This window comes from Malurus melanocephalus, unplaced genomic scaffold, assembly GCF_030028575.1.
Source record: "Malurus melanocephalus ecotype Western Australia unplaced genomic scaffold, MMel_1.1 scaffold_116, whole genome shotgun sequence".
Classification (NCBI taxonomy): domain Eukaryota; kingdom Metazoa; phylum Chordata; class Aves; order Passeriformes; family Maluridae; genus Malurus; species Malurus melanocephalus.
Genome location: NW_026623348.1, coordinates 2,008,626 through 2,027,552, shown reverse-complemented (window position 1 = coordinate 2,027,552; position 18,927 = coordinate 2,008,626). Strand labels below are relative to the sequence as shown.

Genomic DNA, 18,927 nt, shown 5'->3' with positions numbered 1-18,927 from the left:
AGTGTTCCCCCCCCTCCCCGTGTCCCGCTGCACCCCGGGTGTAAATGCCTCCCTAAAATGTCTACACTCCCCGCTGTGCCCGTGGCAGCCCCTCAGCAGCCCTGGCTGGGGCGCGTCAGTCTGTGGACACCGCGGGAAGGACGGGTGCCGGCCACACTCCCCCGCCGGCGTCCACAGGGCATGCGGCAGGCACGGGGCAGGAGGCGGCTGAGGTGGCAGCGTCGGGTCCGGTAGAAGTGGCAGAGGTCGATGGCCATAAGCAGGAGGACAAGAAGCCCATAGAGCCCCACGAAGGGCAGAGCCAGCGGGTTCCTGCAGGGTGGAGCACCTCAGGAGGGGGTAGCCATGACCCCACCACGGCACAGTGGTACTGGGGAGGGTCACCCGGGGCTCACTGTGGGCTCCAAAGGACACCACAGCCTCTGCCCCAGCAGACACAAGAAGCCCCTGGGGATGTGCTAGGAGCCTCAAGACCCTCCCCCTCCCATCCTCAGCAGCACACTCGGTTGTGGTCCTGCTCACCGGAGTAGATCAGGGCTGGCCAAGCTGGAGAGGTTCACTCCAGTAAGGGCTTCCAGAGCCCGTTGAGAGCAGCAGGACTTGAGAGCGTCCAGGCTAGGCTGGCAACAGTAGCGGTGGCCAGGAGGGTCAGTCAGCCGCGGGCAGTAGAAGCCGGGATGGGAGTGGCCATCAGGGCCCACATAGCCCTCGCAGAGGTGCAGGTTCTGCACTGACACTGCAGTGGGGAACAGGGGCTTGGAGAGGGTTGGGAACAAGTTCGCACTGTGGGGACCACAGAAACTGTGTGGTACCCGTAAGACAGGCTGTCAGCTCCAGCAACATGGTCCTTGCCGTGATGCTGCAGAGCAGAGCCGAGCCCTCCCAGTCCTGGCAGGGCTGGGCTGTCCTAGAGCTCACTAGCCCCAGCAGCCCTGGCTAACATGGCACAGAGGGCCCCCAGTTCAGTCCTCAGAGCAGGCTCTAGCCCACCAGGCAGCACCAGGAGAGCAGAGCACCCCTGCGGCACCACCTTTGGGGGACCATGGCCCTGCGTATGCCATGACCYCCAGTGCTTGCCATGCCCTCAGCARGGGCAAACACGTACGAGCAGGGTGATGGTGGCAGAGCGAAGGGGAAAGCCCCTAGGACATCAGGTTAGCCCCCATCCCCCATGCTGAACCACTCCCTAATCCCCATCACCCCACAGGAACAGCACTTAACACCCCACAGGTGTGCTGCAGTGGAAGTAACCCCAGCACCATCACACCTGGGCCACCATTCCCAGAATGGACCACCACCTCTCAGTGCACACCACCACCTCCCAGCACAGACCCCCCAACCTCGGTTCTGGGCTGTCAGGGAGCTGCCCTCAAGGGACAACGCCCCATCAGGGATGGGTTCAGGGAACAGGAGGGGCAGGAATAGTGCTGTACCTGTCCCAGGGATGCTGGGGAACAGAGCCGTGGCGAGGAGCAGCTGGAGCAGGAACCCATCTAGCATCTTCCCCGCCAGCCCTGAGCAGAGGCAGCTCTGGCTCGAGAAGGAGGTAGAAACCACAGCCCCTCCTGCTCCCGCCTCCATCAAGGCCTCCACCAAGAGCCACTCAGAGCCATTAGAGCCTCCTGCAGTTGCTCTGTCCACAGGGACTAGGGCGGAGGCGGGAGCATCACTAATGAGCTTCTGGGGCCAGGAGTAGGACGGGAAGCTCCTTCCCCAGCAGGATGCCAGTCATCGGCTGCTGGATCCAGGACCCCAGTTGGGCACCTGGGCCCTCCTGGGATCCTGGAGTTATGGCAAGGACAGTGCACAGGCCAGGCCACAGGGCAAGCGCTACAAGGTGCTGAGCTGCCAGGGGCCAAGCCCATGGGATGCAGATGCTGGGGATTGTGCAGGAATCATGGAATCACAGAATCATTCAGGTTGGAAAAGACTTCTAAGCTCATCGAGTCCAACTCAACCAAGCCAGAGCTGAGGCAGCTCCCCCACATCGGCCAGTCCTTCCCAATGCCCTCCCTGCTGGCACCCTTTGGCAGTAATTAGYCCCAAGGGGCCAGAAGTGTGGCACTGTGGTTCCCACAGCAACTAGGAGGATGCTCTGGTGACATGGTGTGATTAGCTTGCTACTCAGCCAATGCAGCTCCAGCAGAGACCAGACTGCCAGGCCCGTCCTGAAACAAGCCTAAAGGCTCTGATTTGGAGGAGGCACTTCCATGCTTCACCAGACACAGGGAACTGACTCTCACCCCCCTGGCTCCTGCCAGCACCAGGCATTGCCTGCTCCCRAGTCTGGCTGCACCTGACCATGCCACCAGCCTCCCCCAGGTGCCTGAGGCCCCTGGCCAGATCTTCAAGTAGRCCTCCCCCTACCTCAGAGTGCTGCCCTGTCTCCCCACAGCACACCTTTCCTCCTCCCCCACGTGAGAGCCACAAACCACAAACAGACCAGGGCCCTTGGAAAAAGCCTTGTGTTTCCTACAAGCTCCAGGAGAGCTCAGTCCCTAGTCCACAGCACCTCCTCAGGCAGCTGTCCMACACCACTGGTGCTCCTGGCCTCCCCTTGCTGCCCCACTGGTCGGGGGGAGCCATCAGGGTGGCCACACTCCTGGGCAGCAGTGTCTGTCCCASCAGCAGCAGCAGCAGCASACTGCTTTCCCTGCCAGCCACGCTGCTTTCCCTGCTGGCATCGCGTCTGGCAGCCTGTCCGGCYCTACCACAGTAGTTCATTCCAAAATCCGAGAACATGGAACTAATAAATTAGGAGGTGGCAGCAGCAGCCTGTGGCGGTCCAGCCCCTCCTGCCTTTGCTCGCCGCAGTACTGCTGGCCTCGCTCTACTGCTGTACTGGTGCTGCTCCTGTGCTGTCCAGCCACTCCACTCCTCTCCCGCTCGACACTACCCCAGGCGGATGCGGAATGTGGCGATTTCCATGGGGTCCAGGTGGATGTTCGTGCTGTTGGAGGCCATGCCCAGCGGGTACATCAGCGTCAGAGAGGTGGGCTGCAGGGAGCTCAACTCCAGCCCCTGGAACAGGCCTCCCAGAGCCAGCTGGGGAGAGAGGAGTGGAAGAGGGGAGGCCCAAGTGAGGATGTGATGTCTGGGGCAGCATCGTGCCCAGGACAGCCTGACAYGAGCCATGCCCACCATGCCAAGGTCCCAGCCCAGCTCTGACCCAGTAGGGGTGTGGGAGCAGCCCAGCCTCACCTTGCCCTGGCTGGTGGTGCAGTTAAAGCCCAGGTTCTTGGCCTCCAGGCTGCAATCAAAGCCTTTGCGGTGCAGGAGCAGTGCTGCCTCAGCTGATGGTAGCGAGTCATCCTGCAGGGAGCCGGAGCGTGAGGCACATCAGTGGAGACAGCAGGGGCAAGACCCCCACTAGAATCCCACCATCCCCTGGCTGTRGCTCACCTCTGCCTGGAGCGTTCGAACGTTAAGGATGTGGAAGTCACAGGGAAGGGTGATGGCAAGGGGCACGAAGGAGCGCAGGGCTGACAGGGCCAGCTTTTCCTGTGCCACTGGCATGACCAACACCTCGGCATTCAAGTGCATGGAGGTGAAGTGGCTYAGCAGGGAGGGGAAGCTGATGGGGCGCTCATCCTGCAGCTGCCAAGGAGAACATGAGTCAGCATGGGCCCAGGAAGCCAGAGGACCAGGCTGAGCCTGGGCAAGGCCCAAAGAACCCCCACTCCACAGTGCCCTGTCCCTGCCAGCACAGGGCACACAGAGCCGCCCCTGCTCAGGACCCCCCTCCCCAGCACCCAGACAGGACCCGAACTATCTGATGGTCAGGCTACAGACCTGCTACAAGCCTGGCTAGACTAGCGGCTAGCAGCTAGTGCACAAGACAGGGAGAGACAGCTGGGCCAGGCCGGCCATTACCTCAGGGCTGCCAGTCCTGGTGCCAGAGAAGCTCAAAGCTTTAAACATGGAGACCAGTTTGGAAAAGAAGCTGGAGCTCTGAATAGGTGGCACAGCGCAYGCATAGAGGGCAGCAAGGGGATGGGACAAGAACACTGTGATTATGAGGGCAACATGGCCCCGTAGGGACAGAATCCACTGCACGTCCCACTCTCCCCATGCCCGCTGCTCCAGACCCAACCCTGCCCAGTGCAAGTGCAATGAGACAGGAGARAGGACACTGCATCCCATCACATCTGTTTCTGCAGATGCCCCCACCCTGCTCCATCCCAAGGCAGGGCTGGGCTCTCCCATCCTGCAGCCTCACAGCCAGGGCACCTTGTTGGCAGTGGTGCGGCGCTCCAGGAGGAGCCGGAACCGGTTGCAGGTACGCTTGTTGTCCTTCAGCCCCTGGCCCAGGCCCCGGTTRTCATCCTGCATGAGACGCCGGTCCAGGATCACGTCCAGTTGGCCTGTGGAGAGTGAGTCCCTGCACCCCAGGCTTTACCAGGCACCAGTCACCCCCCACAGCACAGAGTCCCCAGAAACAGCAGGACCAGGGCACCCTGCCCAGCCTGCAGCACCCTCCTCCTCTGCTTCCCCTAGRGAGGACAGCCCTGGCTCCACAGCAGGTCTCCAAGGAACAGCCCCTCAGCTCACCACTGCGGAGGCTGGAGACCCCCAGGGCCTGGGCTGTGAGCAGTGTCAGGCGGCTCTGCATGTCCTGGATGTAGGCCATGGCAGGCATGGGGTAGAAGTTGGCCTGCAGTGGCAGCTTCTGCCGGTACCTGCGGGGCTGGATCTGCCAAGGGACAGAGATCAGTGGCCAGAGGTGGCTCCCACAGTGCCCGGTGCCAGGGCAGTGTGCCCCTATGTGCAGCTGCTGTCCCTCCCCAGGTTGCTGCATACCTGGAAACCATTGAGGTCTGTGAAGAAGGTGTCATCRCTCTCGATGTCAGTGCTGAGGCGCAGGGCCAGCTCCTTGTTGATGTGGTCACGGATGTCCACCAGGAAGGACAAGTCCAGGGACAGGCCCTCCACTCCTGTGGGTAGGAAGTGAGGGGCTGACCCACACTGTCCAAGGCAGCGACCCCCCGGCACAGCCCCAAGATCTCACCTGGCACATTGTACAGCCGCACCACAGTCTGGACRTGCTGGTAGTAGCTGGCAACCTCTGAGAAGAGGGGTCCCTCCATCACCCGCACCACTGGGGGGTCCTTGGGAACATAGGGCTGGGGGGAAGGATAGCTGTGCTGAGGCTGCTGCCTGAGCACAGTCCTGCAGGCAGCCAGCTGGCTTCCAGGGGTGAACACTGTACCTTGGCCTCGCCATCAGGAAGAAAGAGATAAGCCCCGCTTTTGTCCTTGGAAGTCCTGGTGCCRTAGACAACGAACTCGCTGCTCACCTTGTGCCCCCGCTCCTCCCCAGTTTGGCGCACACTCTGCAGGTGTGGGCCAGCACAGCAGTAAGTGAATGAAGCAGTGTGATGTAGCCCTTCCCTCCTCCACCCCACGCCCTGACAGAGCTCTGCACTCACCTGCAGCAGGCCCGAGCGCCCTGAGAAGCAGGCTTGCAGGTGCTGGTTCTCCAGGCAGAAGTCATCAGCAGCAGCCGGGAAGATGTGCAGAGGCAGAGCCTTGGGCTTCTGCACGGGCAGCTCCCGGCCATACAGGTACAGGCGYGTGGAAGATCTCGGCGTGGCGTGGCCATCCAAGGACTTGTGCAGCTGCAGCACGCGCAGCCCCAGCGCGGGCAGACGGGCCAGAACAGACACCTGCAGGCAGCGTGGGGATCTGAGCCAGCCCCCTGTGTCTCGGGAATGGCTGGGGGTCAGTAGGGCAAAGACCCTGCTGGGCACTGCAGGGCCTCTGCTAAGGGACACGCATGGGGACCTGCGGGTTCAGCAGCTGTGGGATCTTGGGATGTGGAGCAGGGACAGAGCAGGGCTGCCAGTGTGTCCTGATAGTGTGCTGGATGGCTGGATGGGAGGATGGCACACACAGACTGTGGGTGTGGGGCACCCCATACCTGGTAGACGTCGGGCACTGCATCAACGGCAGAGCTCCAGATCGTGCTGAGCTGGGAGGGCAGGGGCTGCCCTTCCTCGGAGAGCACACGCACRTGAGGCGAGTCCACCAGCACCTGCACCACGGTCAGGCGCTCCTGCTCCAGTGGGTTGAACACCACCAGGAACCTGGGGTGGGGGGTAACACAGGGATGGTATCCCAGCCTCACCGCCCCACACTACCTACAGATCCACTACCTACCCACAGCTTCACATKTACTCCCTTACTGCCTCCCCATAGTCCCATAAGTCCCCAGAGCAAGGCAGGAGGCCCTACCGTGGCGAGATGTCCAGTTTGACTACTGTCCTCTCTGGAAGAGAGTCCTGGCTGGAGCGTGTCTCATCCTGGAGAGGAGCAGTAAAGAGCTGGGGTATGCCCAACCCGCTGCRAGCTGGGCCCAGGGACATGGGCACAGGTGGGGCCCTTTTTCTGGCCCCTGCAGCACAGAGCTGTTCCTGGGGGCATGGGAACAGCATGCCAGGGTGCAGGGAGCCAGGGGCTGGTGCTGCTCACCATGTCAAGGAATGCTGCAGCAGGGTCATGGTGGTACATGTTCTTGTCCCCCAGCACAAGGTAGTGTGCAGCATTGATTATGACGCGCTTGAGGTTGGTGAGGGAGTGGAGCAGCCTGGGGTAGAGGCAGAATGAGCCACCTGTGGCMATCACCCCCACCTATCCCAGCATCTCCGCAACACCCTCTACCTCTCCCCATGAGAGGGAGGACCTCCCCACAGGATCCCCACACCTTGCCATTCTCCCAGCCCTAAGCCCGCCAGCCCCACCCTGAGACAGGCCCTGAGGGCACCCTGGCCCCTACACGCACCGGACTCCATAGTCCACAGCCACAGCCTCCTTGGCGGTGCCAGCGATGGCATCATGGTGCTGGAAGAGGCCGACGTTGCGGCGGGCGTTGGTCAGCAGGGCATAGTCAGACAGTGGGTATCTTCTATAGGCATTGGTCCGGCGGGCGTGGGCGAGTGCCAGGCTATACAGGATCTCTGCCCCCCTGCACAGGGACAGGGTCACTGAGGGTCTCTGCCCCAGGGCTACAAGGCTAGTGGGGCTGGTCTCGGGAGTGAGGGCAAAGGTGTGCCTGGCAAAGGCACACACTGTCCTGGGGCTGGGTGAGCGTCTGGCATTGCCTGTGCCAGTCCAGTGTGTTGGGCTGTGGGGCTCCCAGGTATCACCCAGCCACCCCTCACCCATGCCCCCCACACAACCCCCAGGACCCAGCCCACTGCCCCTCACCGGAGGTGGGATTCCAGCACCCGATCCAGGCTCTTGTAGAACGGCCGGGAGGTGAAGTATCCTGTCCAGTAGTGATCCTCCCGGTCCGCATAGGAAAAGAAATCCCCCGTCAGAACGGGGAACCCGGGTGGTCTCATCCCCGGCACGATACCCACTTTCTTGTAGAGGGCATCAAAGTAGTCGGAGAGTGTCCCAAACTGTGCCTGCAAGACAGCATGTGCAGCCCTGAGCCAGGRCTCCTGCAGTGGGGGCCCCTTCCAGCACTGTTCCCCCCTCCAACTCTGCTCTGCAGTGGTTTCCTGCTGCCCCCAGCTCCACAGAGCTCTCCACATGTACCTGCACATGGAGCTCAGGCCGGGAGTTGAGAAAGTCRAAGATGCGCTGGTAGTTGAGGAACTGGGCATCCCACTCCTGTGGCTTGTCATAGCGGAAGTCGTCTCCCAGGGGCACCAGCAGCACCTTGCTGCGGTACAGCTTGGACTTCTTGCGGTACTGGTCCAGCAGCAGCTGGGCTCTGTGTGAGGGCCGGGGCATGAGGCTGGTTCCTGATGGGCCACAGGGCTGGGAGTTGCATGTCCCTGCCCYTGCGGCACTCACCGCTCTGCCACGTTCGCATCGGTGATGGCACGGGGAGGCACCTTCCAGGGGCAGTTGATRCGGCCTCCAGGCAAGCGCTTGAAGTCAAACTGGCAGCAGATCTTGGGGTCCGGGCCACAGGTGTGGGGCACATCATAGCTGTAGAAGGGCATCATGTGGCAGAAGATGTCGGTGCTGGCATCTGGATCTGTGGGATTAAGGGCAGATRAGCACCTGCAATGGTTCTCCCTTGCCTGTCCCTCAGCAGGGGAGCCCAAGGACAGCTGTCCAACAGAGCAGACATGGGAACCCAGAGGGCACAGCAGCCTCCCACAGTGTGCTGCTGGGCATGGGGGCAGGTGGGAAATCACCCTGGGGCTGTCCTGTCCCACAGGGCAGAGACATTGCCTCCCAGTGCTCAGCTCATCTGCACAGAAGAGCAGCTGGCAGATATTCTCTGCTGCCACCTGCCCCACTCTACAGTCCCTCCCAGCAGCCCCTCACCCCATGTCTGTCTCCACATGAACTCCAGGTTCTGGGTGGCAGCAAAGTGCTTCTTGATGGAGTAGTGCACGCGCTGGATGAGCATGCCTGTCAGGTTGGAGCGCTTCAGCAGGTAGGGCATGGTGGAGCTGTACCCAAAGGGGTCCACGGCCCAGCCCGACCGTGGTGTCACACCTGCGGGCACAGAGATCTGTCAGCCCTGTGCTGGGCTGGCACCACCTCCCGTGAGGAGGGTCCTGTCAAGGCCAGCACTGCCCCGCTCTCACCAATATTCTTCTCCAGCCACTGGTGGCCCTCAATCAGCTGGTCAATCATGGCAAAGTAGTGGGAATTAGCCTCGTCAGCCATCACCCAGCCGCCTGTCACCATCTCCAGCTGCCCATTGCCCACCAGCCTGTGAGGGGGACACCCAAGATGTGTCAGAGCCCTGCACAAGCCATGTGTCCATGGCAATCTCTGTGCCCTGAGCTACCTACAGCCTACCTGCAGCCTCCACAGCCGCCACTGCCATTCCCCCCTTATCATGCTGTCCCCACACAGAGAGCCATCCCTCCACAGCCCAATGCCAGCCAGAACCCATTCCCACAGATGACAACGCCCTCCACTGTGTCCTCCGTTCCGAATGCTCTCAGGGCAGGGGGCAGACAAGGGGGACCTATCTCACCACACAATCCTGCTCTCCAGGTCTCCCACCCTTCCATGAGTGCTTTGGGCCTCACACACAAGTTTCTAAGCCCAATGAGCACAAGGAGTGGTTCAGGGCAATATCAGTCTCCCCCACCTCTCACCCCACACAGCAGTAGCTCTGATGTCTGATGACAGTGGGAGGCCGCTGCCAGTTCCAGGGAACCCCATGCTGAGCAGTGTAGGGCCCATGGCCACTGCACTGCAGTCCAGGCAACTTTCCAGTCCCCAGGGCCCTTCCCTCACACACCCCATCGCTCTCAGCCTGCCTGGGAGCCAGGTGGACAGTGAGGCCAGGCAGGCAGCCCTACCGGCGCACAGCAGCCCGCTTCTGGGCACTGATGTTGTCCCACCACTTGGCAAAGAAGGAGATCTCGGACCAGATGAAGCGCCGGCGTGGRTCCTCCTGCATCTTCAGCACCATGCTGTTGAGGATGTGCTGCGTCTGGTCATAGTAGTACTTGTCGAAGGTCTTGATCCAACCTGGCAGCACAGGTGGGGTCACTGCGGGGGTCCCAGCCTTTCCCTGCCAGCACCGTGTGGTAGCACGGGCTGGGCCAACCCTACTGCTCCCCTGCTTCTCACCTGGGTCATTGTGGGAGTGCGGCACCACAAACACCTGCAGAGGCTCTGAGTCCCACTCGTTGGGCTCATAGGTGATGTCGAAGCCCTGCTTCCAGACACCACCATCTTGGTTGTCAAAGGGCAGCAGGGAGTACACAGCCAGCATCTGTGGGTAGGAGACAGGGCTGAGAGACTCCYGAAAGAGTACAGCCAGGCCTCCACAGGTGCCCAGGTATGGACCACTCAAGCTAGCAGAGCCATCAATCCCTCACCTGCAGGTCTGGGCTTTGTCCTTTGCCCCCCAGAGCAAACTGGCAGTCTTGTGGGGACACAGAGAGGAAACTTGGGCGATTCTCAGGGGGTAGCACCCAGGAGGCATTCGGGGGGTGATGGGGCAATGCTGGCTGCCCCTCCGCGTGGGCTGTCAGCTCCAGCACCGAATCCTTGATGTGGCTGATGATTTCATGGTTCTCCTCCAGCAGCTGCTCCAGCTGTTCAATCCGGTTTTGTAGCACTGAGATCTGGCTCTGGGAGCACAGAGGCCACAGCAAGGGGCAGAAGGTCACCCATAGCTATGGGGGGCCAGCCTTGGCCCTGGCAGCCTAAAGGCCAGAGGGCCGGGCTAGCTCCCTATGAATTTCCCTGGTCGAATGTCCCTGTTTGCCATCCCTGGACACCTCTCACTCACCCCAGACCCTCCGAACTCACCCTGGGAAAGTTGCCCCCACTCTGGTGTCGTGCAGGGTCATGCTGTACCCGGTCCAGCATCARGTAGAGGGCGAAGACGGCCACGCAGAAGATGACAGCTCCACACACTGTCACCTGCTTCTTGCGCTTCATGCCGGAGGGATGCAGGGACTCACCTGCGCCGAAATACGGGAGGCCCAGGTCGGATAGCGCAGCCCCTCACCGCGGCCTCCTGCCTCCTCCTCCCAGAGCCCTCACCGTGCCCTACTTGGCTTAATCCGGTGGCGGATATTCATAGCTGCTGATGGGGTCGGGGTCGGGGGCCGCGGCCATCACAGGACAGGCCGCACGGCCCCGCAGAGCTGAGCAGCGCCCGGGGTCGCTGCGCTGAGGCCCCGCCGAGACGGGCCGAGAACGGGAACGGGACGGGGAGGGACGGGGGCGGCTGGGCCGGTGCCGACGGGGACACCGCAGCCGCTCCGCTCTTACCCTGAGTGGCTCCGCAGCCCGACCCGGCTCCTCACATCGCCCGCCCGGGCCCGCCGGGATGGGCCAGGCCAGACCGCRCCCACCGCTCCGCCCGCCCGGGCGCGGCCCCGGAAGAGGCGGTGCTGAACCGGCCGGGGTACACCGTGCTCGGTGCCGGGACACTTCGCTCCGGTACCGCGCGTGGACCCGGCCGAGACACCCGCACTGCCCCTGGAACGGGCCCGGGCACCGCGCGAATCCCAGAGCCGAGTCGAGATGCCTGTCCCGGTGTGYCCCATCCCGGTGTCCCATCCCCATACGCTGTCGTAGGTCCCTGTCCCGGTGCCCTGTCCCAGTGTCCCGTTCCAGTCCCCTGTCCCAGTGCCGTGTCTCAGTACTCCGCAGGCCAGTTCCTCACCTATGCGCGCCCCGTCCTGGTGCCCCATCGTGGTGCTTCATCTCGGTGCCCTATCCCGATGCGCCGTGTCCCGGTGTGCCCTGTCAGTGTCCTGTGCTGGTGCATCATTATGGGGCTCTATCCCACCGCCCCAYCCGGGTGTCCTGTCCCAATGCCATGTCCCAATGCCCCATCCCAGCACAGTGCACGTCCGCATCCCCTCACAGCTCCTAGAGGCGCAGCTGCAGAGCTCGAGTGTTTATTATGCGAGATGAAGTGGGACAGGAGCTGTAGGTGCCATGTCCCACCCTGGGACATGCAGGAGCCCTGCCCTGGGGCTGGGAAAGGGGCACAAGCACCCACAGCCACCCCACAGTATCTGCTGCCCAGACAGGCCTCTGCTGTGCCTCCAGGCATTGCCATGGGACGGATCCAGGGCCACTCGCACTCCTTGTCACCGGTGCCTCTTGCGGATGGCAATGAGATCCTGGTGGATGGTGCTGAAGCTGGGCCGTTTGTGGGGTTCATACTCCCAGCAGCGCTGCATCAGCTGGTACACCTCCTCAGGGCACTGTTCAGGGGGGTCCAGCCGCATACCTGGGCCACAGGGATGCGGACATGGTAGCCAGATCCCCGGCCCCTCCCACCCCACAACCCCATCTGGCCCATCCAATGGGCACAGCTCCGCAGCGCTGGACCCACAGCTTATGGTGGCCTTCAGGAGACAGCCCCAGCTGTGTACCCTACCCTGCTCCACTGCTTCCCGTGTCTGTTGGTTGCTGAGGTTGGTATAGGGGACAGCACCCAGGCTAAAGGCTTCCCACAGCAGGATCCCAAAGCTCCAGACATCGCTCTCTGARCTGTATCGACCTGGGGACATGGGACAGGACAGATGCCATCAGCAGGRGACACCACTGCCCAGCTGTGCCCATGCTCCTGAGGGCTGAGGTGCTCTGGGTCGCTGCCTCCCTTCCCAGGACCAGGCACATAGGAGCAGGACAGTGCCAGACTTCTGGCTCCCAGCTGAGCTGCAGCRTACCAGGCCATGCCCAGTTCCATACTGTACCATAATTGAGTGCTTCAGGGGCCGTCCACTTGACAGGGATTTGCTTCATCCCCCCTGTGGAGGCATAGATGCCATCCTCCTCCTCCCGTGACATCCCGAAATCACTGATCTTCAGGGTGTTCCTTTCCGTCACYAGGCAGTTGCGAGCGGCCAGGTCCCTGAGACAGCCCCAAGAAATCAGCTGTGTGCCCGACCGGCCCTGGGGCTCTGCCTGGCATGGGATAGAGTGGTGAGGGTTTCAGTGCTCTCCTTGCCCTGCCGGAGCCCACCTATGGATGCAGTGCTTGCTCTCCAAGTACTCCATGCCRGCAGCAGCATTCTCTGTCATCTTGAGCAGCTCCTTCACCCGGAGGTGGGGCCCCTCACTGCGCAGGAAGGTCAGGAAGTCCCCCCCTGTGCCCAGATTGCAGAGCTGGTGGGTGCCCAGGCACACCTGGTGAACTCATCCACGTGTGCATGGGGACTGCGGGAATGGGGTCACTCACCCTGCACCAGCTCCATGACAATGTAAATGGGCTGTTTCTGTGTGCAGACACCGATGAGCCGCACGATGTTGGGGTGCCTATACTGCTTGAGAATCCTGTGGGAACAAAGGATGGGCACTTGTGTATGGGGGCCCGGCTGACCCGGGTACAAGATACCTGATGCCATCACCAGGGTACTCTGCCCCGCCAGCCTGGGGACACAGCCCTCAACACGAGGGTGCTGCAGTCCCAGAAGGGTCAAACAGCTCCCAGAATGGACAGATGTGATGGGAGAAGCACAATGGCCACACAGACCTGGCTTCCTGCAGGAACTTGGCTTTGAGCTCAGGAGGAAGGGTTTCCCGGCAGGATTTCACAGCAACGGGGGTGTTGTCAGCACGCAGGCGGCCGCTGAACACCTCCCCAAAGTTACCCTTCCAAGACACAGGTGCACCGGGCTCAGATCCCCATGTGGCCCCCCAGGCAACCCCCGCCCTGCAGACCCCATGGGGAGAGTCCTGGCCATCCACAGACCCTCTGGTACAGCTCTGCCCTCCCACAGACCCCACAGCACCCTGTCTCACCCGGCCAATGCGCTCCCCCAGCAGCACATCCTCATGGTTGAGCACCCATTTGTCCTGCAGCAAGCAGACACCAGTGAGCTGTGCCCTGGTCCACATACCTCTGCAGCCCCCTTTCAGGCAGAGCCCCAGGTCTAAGTCCAGCTCTGTGGCTCTCAGCCCAGCCGTAGACAGGAGAAAGGGCTGGGCAGAGCTGCCCCTGCACAGGGGGCCCCATCGCCCACCCCACAGCCTGTGTCACCTTGGGCACGGCCCTGGCCAGGATGATGCCACTCTTGCGGGTGATGGGCTGCTGGCTCTGCAGGAGGTGCTGGATGAGCAGTGGAATGGTAGGGAAGCTGTCACCCTCCAGCCGAAACATGTCCTGCAGGGAGAGGGGTCGAGGGGTTATGATGGGCAGGAACTTCCACCTGCTGATGCCAGGCCACTCCAGCTGTCCCCCATGCTTGTGGTCACTCACATTGATGGCTTGGATGATGAAGTGTCGGGGCTGCCCATCCCACAGCACACTGAGCACATACTCCTGCTTGCCCTGGCTCTCCCGCACCAGGAAGTCCCCACTGCAGGTCAGCAGCTCCTGTACCTCCGAACGTGGGATGGCCCCGTGGTACCAGACCTGCTGGCACAGTGGCTTCTGCACATCTGGGATTAGGGGCACAGGGGGTGGCAGCTGGAAGGAGAAAAGGCCAGCCATGCACACTACTGAGTTGTGCCAGAGGTGGGGCAGCCATGTCTGGAAGCTGTGCTCAGGGCAGGTGGAAGCAGAAGAATCTGGAGGTGCTGAAGTGGGAGCAGGGGGAGGGGTGGGCTGTGTTGCCAGAGAGGAGAGGACAGGCTCAGCAAGGCAGCTGGGTGGAGAGCAGGGCGGCTGGAGACACCAGGAACTCACCGAGTACTTTGGGCTGAAGATGCCCGTGATGTGGTTCTTGAGGGTCTCCAGTGCACTGGCCCCGCTCCGCTCCTGCTCCTAGAAGGAGGCATGGGCTGTGCACCAGCTGGGGAGGATTCCATTCCTGCAGCTTCCAGAGCACGGGAGGCAGGACTGACTTACTGTGGAGGAGGTGGATCGCCGATCCTCTGGCAGAGGCAGGGGGGGCAGAGGGTCCCTAACCCCCAGCTCCGCCAGCTTCCCGGCCAGCAGGTCCCGCTGTGCCTGCAGCTTGGCCTGGGTACAGAGGCAGCCCTCGAGCTGCTGCTGCGCCTCGTGCAGCCCCTGCCGCCTGCCCAACAAATGCACCCTAGGGAGGGCACAGAGTGGTCAGCACCCGCTGCCCTGGCTCCTCACCCCCCTCTGCCGCAGCTCACCGCTCCCCGGGGCTCCGGCCCTGCTCTTCGTCCTGGATCTCTGCCTTCAGCTCCCGCATCCTCTGCTCCTTGATACTCACGGCCTCCATGGCGGACACCAACTCCTCCTCAACCGATGTCAGGCTGCGAGAGACACATGGCAGCTGGGGGCTGAATCCCTGCCCCTCACCTGCCCCTGCCCATGGCTGGTCCCACTCACCAGTGCTGGACACTCTCAAGGGTCAGCTCATTCAGCTGCAGCTCCCCTGCCACCAGGTTCTCTGTGTCCTCCAGCAGGCTCTCATCAAAGGACACAGTTGGTGGCACCTCCGAGTCATACCTGTGGGCACCCAGCACAGCTTTGCTTCCACTTGCCTCATGCCACCCAGTGCCACCCATGGGCAGCAGGGCCATGCCCAGCAGAGAGGCTGCAGCTGTGTGGAGCCATACTGGTGGCTCTGGATGAAGCTCCTGTACTCAGTGGCAGGGTCGATGGTCTGGATCGCACTGGCAATCTCCTGGTGCATGGCCAACATATCCTCCTGTACCAGGCTGCTGATGCTGCAGTACTCCCGGAGGATCTCCTTTCTGTGGGAGCACTGCTGGTTCTGGGGGGCCCTGGGAGTGCCCAAGGATTTGCAGTGGGGTGCAGGGCTGGCAGCAGGGCAGTGGGGCACRGGATGGGCAATGGGGGAGGCAGGGSTCTTACAGGATGAGGACCATCTCCTGCTGCAGACTGTAGAGGGACTGATGCAGGCTGGGCAACACCCGCTGGTAGTGGTGCTGGTGGTGCAATGCAGCCGCCTGCACAGCCAGCACGTACTGGTTGTGCAGGGCGTAGAGCTTCCAGAGACTGCGCACGTATTTCTCCTTTGCCTTGTCCCGCTCTTTGTCTGTGGAGAGAGCCTGTGGAAAACCCCAACTGCCAGCACATCGCCCRTCTCAGCACTGGGGCAGGGGGCAGGGGGTGAGGGTTGGGAAAGGATCCCAGGGCAGACAGGGGGACTAAGCCTGRGGTGGTTACACTGTGACACGGGATGCTCCTGATCCACAGCATGGTGTCCCACGGCCCCCAGACTTTTGCCTGACTTTTTGGAGGCCCAACTGTGTTCTCCTCTATGCTGCCCACCCCCAGAATCCCCATCGGCTCCAGGCTGGGCTGTAGCTTCTGCAGAGTGTGGGGTGTTCCTGCCATCCTTGACCCATGAGGGAAGCTGGGAGGGCACACATGGGACAGGGGCCGGGCTGGCACCTTTGCTGGCCTCCTGGTACTTGCGCTTGGCTTGGGCACTGTCACGCGCCAGGCTGCGGTACTGTGCCTTCAGCTTCTCCATCTCCTGCTGCGTTGTCTGGGGAGAGACATGGTCAGGGAGWGGCTGTAGAACATTCTCTTGCTCTCCTGCTGGCTCCAACATACCCGGCTGTACTCGTGGCTGAGCTGCTGCCACTGCTCGCTGAAGGCCTTGCGCAGCTGCTGCTTGTCGCGGATGAGCAGGCTCAGCTTGGCCAGCGGCCCCGCCGCCAGCTCCTCCGCGTGCCGCCGCAGGATCTGGCTCAGCGTCTCAGTCCGGCTCACCAGCACCCACCAGGACTGCAAGAAAGGGTGTTGGGACCCTCCAGCACCGCACCAGGCTCTGCAGGGCRCAGTCCTACTCCGGGGCATCCCTACCTTCTCGATCTGACCACCACTGCAGAGCTGTCCGGTGCCCTCCTGCTTTTCCAGCTGGGAGAGCATGTGGTGCAGCATCCCTGCATACTCCCGGTCGCTCTTGGCCCGCTGTGCCATCCATTTCTTCATCAGCTCCAGGAGGCGCAGCTCCCCGTCCTGCAGCCGCAGCAGTGCACTGTGCCCCTGCGGACACCACAGCTCCGGCCCGAAGCCCATGGCACCACTGTCCAGCCAGGGGAAGTCTGYGGGGCACCGGCACAGCCTGAGCCAYGGCTGCTGCCCTGCACTGCCTGCACCAGTGGCCAGGGCCCTTTCCATTTCAGAGCCTCATGCCCCATTACCTGGTCTGTGCAGCAATGACCCTCCCTAGCCCCTGCAAAGCCTTGCAAAGCATATTCAAAGCAGCAGGATGAGTGCTGCAAGCCCTGTGCAAGCTGGGGCCTGTGGGGATGGTGCCGGGAAGGAGGAAGTGTGGGGTCATACACAGCAGTGTCACCCTGCTGCGCACAGGGCTGCTCCCTGAGGGCAGTGCACCCGTGCCCCCCACCCACACCAGGCACCGGCCCCTCCATTCTGGCCCCTCCCTCTCTTGCCCATTGGCACTGTCACCCCTGTGCCCACAGTGTGGCAGCTCCAGGGGCCAGAACACTGGTGAGAAGGCAGCAGGAGCAGAAGAGGGTGCTGAGCCCTRGAGAAAGGTGCTGAACCTGGACGCATCTCAGCACACAGGACTCCAGCAAGATGATCGGGAGCTAAACTGATCCCAGGGTGCCCTGAAGCAAGAGTGCAYCAGGAGCAGAAGAGTGTTGGGGCACCTCCCTCTGCACGGCAGGATGTCTCCTAGCTCAGCCCCTAATCCAACCAAGACCCATCCCAGCCCTACAAAGGAGTCCTGTCTCTGCCAGTACCCCACCAGTGCGCAGTCCCTCTAACCTACGTCTGTTGCGAGGTCTTCGTTGTGAGGCTGCTGCTGGCGTCCTTCTGGGGCCGGGACTGGCGCGGTCTGGACCTGGTGCAGCTCTGGCTCCCCGGGAGGAACAGGAAACCCAGTGCTGACCATACAGCCATTGCGAGATTTCCTGTGCTTCCTCCCCTCCCTGCCAGTCCCTGCATGAGCAGCCGATGCCGGCACACGGCTCTGCTGCAGCTGGGCAGCTCCCAGCCCCATCACCCCTGCCAGCTGTCTCCCACTGCAGCCTGGYACCACCAGGTCCAGCCCTGTGTACCCAGGCCACTCCACTTGGCACCAGTGCCACCCAGCAAAGCCCTCTCAGCCGTGGGTGGTCTTGCCTGACTCTTAGCCCTGCTCCATGCCCCTGTGTCTCCAAGAGACTGCAGGGCCTGGAGGATCCTGAGGACTCTGTGCAGCCCCATTAAAAGGTGGCCACCCTGACACCATTCCCAAGCCTGACCCCTGTGACTGTAAAAGGTGTGAGGACAGAGCACCCACTGCATGGGCACCCACAGTGCCATGCAGCCTTTGCTGCCAGCCTGCATCCACGCAGCTAGGACCACACTCCCTGTGGCAGCCCTGGCCATCTCCCCCTCAAAGGGCTTCACTGCTGCCACAACAGTGGCACTGCTCAGCCCTGGCAACTGCATCACACAGAGGCAGCTGCCACCAGCACTGCCACTGCTCAGTACCACTACACATGTTCTTATTGCTGGCATAGGCCAGGTCAGCTCAGATYGGCTCAGCCTGGCCACCACCTGGGTGTTTTGGCCTGAGCCCTCTCCTGTGACTAGCAGAGAGGCCCTGGCCCCAGAGAAGTTTCAAGGTCATCTGAAGCACACGGCCTGGGCGATTCCACTTTTAGAGGAAGTCGGGGAAAAAGYGTGTCAGACGGGAGCTTTGCTGACTCGCCTTCCCACAGCGGAGCAATGTGAGGGGGTCACACCCTGGAGCAGTTCCAGCGCACGGCATGGCCAGGGGCTGCCACAGTGCTGTTTCTCCCACCACCGCCATCCCTTCGGCAGCCCCCGGGCAGGACGGGTCCCCTCCCTGCCTGCGCCAGGCTGCTCCAGGAGCCCGGGACGGCCAGCACCGGGCAGATCAGCATGTGACCGCAAGTGCACAGCTCCTTTCCCTTGAGGCCCCGATTGCTGCCCGCCGCCAGCCCCGCCTCGTGAGAAGAGGAAGGGCAGGCTGAGGGCGCTGCAGTCCCTGCGCGCCGCGGGGAACGCCGTGCTGACCGCAGGAAGCCGAGGGACTGCGCACAGGGGCCTGCTCTGCCATGGAGCGCGGCCTCCACACTCTCTCCCGTGGGGGCGGCTCTGTGAGGCGGGGGAGGGCTGTGTCTGCAGCTTGGCCACGGCACGAGTGGGCCCAGGTCGAGCCAGGTCATCCCTGCACCAGGGGCTATGGCTGCAGGGTGCTGCTACACACAGGGGCTGTTACTGGGCCCCAGGCTGTGCTGAAGGGGCTCAGCCCTCAAMCTTCACACTGTGCGAAAGAGGKCCAARGTCCCCAGCCTTTTGACACACACTTCCTTCTCCCCACCAGTTTCTGAGTTAGCTGCCCTTGCTGCAGGTCCTCATAAGCAGCTGCTTCCCCTTGCTCAGGTGAGGGATGGTCACTGCCAGTCCCCAGCACCGGCCTAAAGAGCACAGCCAGGGAAGAGCAGTCCCTGGCTCTGGGGGAAGATCTGCAGGCAGGGCTGCAGCCCCTCTCCTCCAGCTGTAGAGCAGATCTGAGTGCCCCTGAGGCCCACAGTCACCATAGTGAGGACGCTGCCCAGGCTGGGGCACCTGCGGCACACAGAGCACAGGCACCGAAGC

At 62.4% G+C, this 18,927-nt stretch overlaps 3 protein-coding genes across 8 annotated transcripts; all 3 read right to left on the bottom strand.

Moving 5' to 3' along the window:
* Window positions 1–13: 13 nt before the first annotated feature.
* Window positions 14–1,279, bottom strand: LOC130575740 (protein shisa-like-1). The gene is made up of 3 exons (XM_057369850.1): window positions 1,268–1,279; window positions 523–824; window positions 14–312 (listed from the first exon to the last, which is right to left on the bottom strand). Exons 1-3 carry the CDS (start codon window positions 1,277–1,279, stop codon window positions 93–95), a joined length of 534 nt encoding a protein of 177 aa, XP_057225833.1. The 3' UTR covers window positions 14–92.
* Window positions 1,280–2,450: 1,171 nt separating this feature from the next.
* On the bottom strand, window positions 2,451–10,696 carry MAN2A2 (mannosidase alpha class 2A member 2). 2 transcript variants are annotated; one of them, XM_057369945.1, is made up of 24 exons: window positions 10,489–10,696; window positions 10,242–10,396; window positions 9,806–10,060; window positions 9,555–9,699; window positions 9,281–9,452; window positions 8,552–8,679; window positions 8,286–8,459; window positions 7,803–7,989; window positions 7,542–7,719; window positions 7,206–7,408; window positions 6,781–6,963; window positions 6,471–6,585; window positions 6,234–6,301; window positions 5,920–6,085; window positions 5,435–5,665; window positions 5,210–5,338; window positions 5,009–5,123; window positions 4,801–4,934; window positions 4,552–4,693; window positions 4,231–4,364; window positions 3,874–3,951; window positions 3,403–3,597; window positions 3,202–3,312; window positions 2,451–3,045 (listed from the first exon to the last, which is right to left on the bottom strand). In XM_057369945.1, exons 1-24 carry the CDS (start codon window positions 10,514–10,516, stop codon window positions 2,893–2,895), a joined length of 3,579 nt encoding a protein of 1,192 aa, XP_057225928.1. In that variant the 5' UTR covers window positions 10,517–10,696; the 3' UTR covers window positions 2,451–2,892. The 2 variants fall into 2 exon arrangements, with proteins under 2 accessions (XP_057225928.1, XP_057225927.1); XM_057369944.1 differs by lacking the exon at window positions 3,874–3,951 and having other exon boundaries at window positions 10,489–10,695.
* Window positions 10,697–10,936: 240 nt separating this feature from the next.
* On the bottom strand, window positions 10,937–17,429 carry FES (FES proto-oncogene, tyrosine kinase). 5 transcript variants are annotated; one of them, XM_057369949.1, is made up of 19 exons: window positions 17,083–17,412; window positions 16,150–16,391; window positions 15,898–16,071; window positions 15,733–15,829; window positions 15,190–15,373; window positions 14,931–15,098; window positions 14,701–14,820; window positions 14,502–14,624; window positions 14,248–14,434; window positions 14,086–14,163; window positions 13,657–13,866; window positions 13,438–13,560; window positions 13,200–13,253; window positions 12,931–13,049; window positions 12,637–12,731; window positions 12,421–12,544; window positions 12,152–12,309; window positions 11,833–11,955; window positions 10,938–11,682 (listed from the first exon to the last, which is right to left on the bottom strand). In XM_057369949.1, exons 1-19 carry the CDS (start codon window positions 17,315–17,317, stop codon window positions 11,540–11,542), a joined length of 2,757 nt encoding a protein of 918 aa, XP_057225932.1. In that variant the 5' UTR covers window positions 17,318–17,412; the 3' UTR covers window positions 10,938–11,539. The 5 variants fall into 5 exon arrangements, with proteins under 5 accessions (XP_057225929.1, XP_057225930.1, XP_057225932.1 ...); XM_057369950.1 differs by having other exon boundaries at window positions 10,939–11,682; window positions 14,931–15,068; window positions 17,083–17,409; XM_057369946.1 differs by having other exon boundaries at window positions 10,937–11,682; window positions 14,931–15,829; window positions 17,083–17,418.
* Window positions 17,430–18,927: the final 1,498 nt, after the last annotated feature.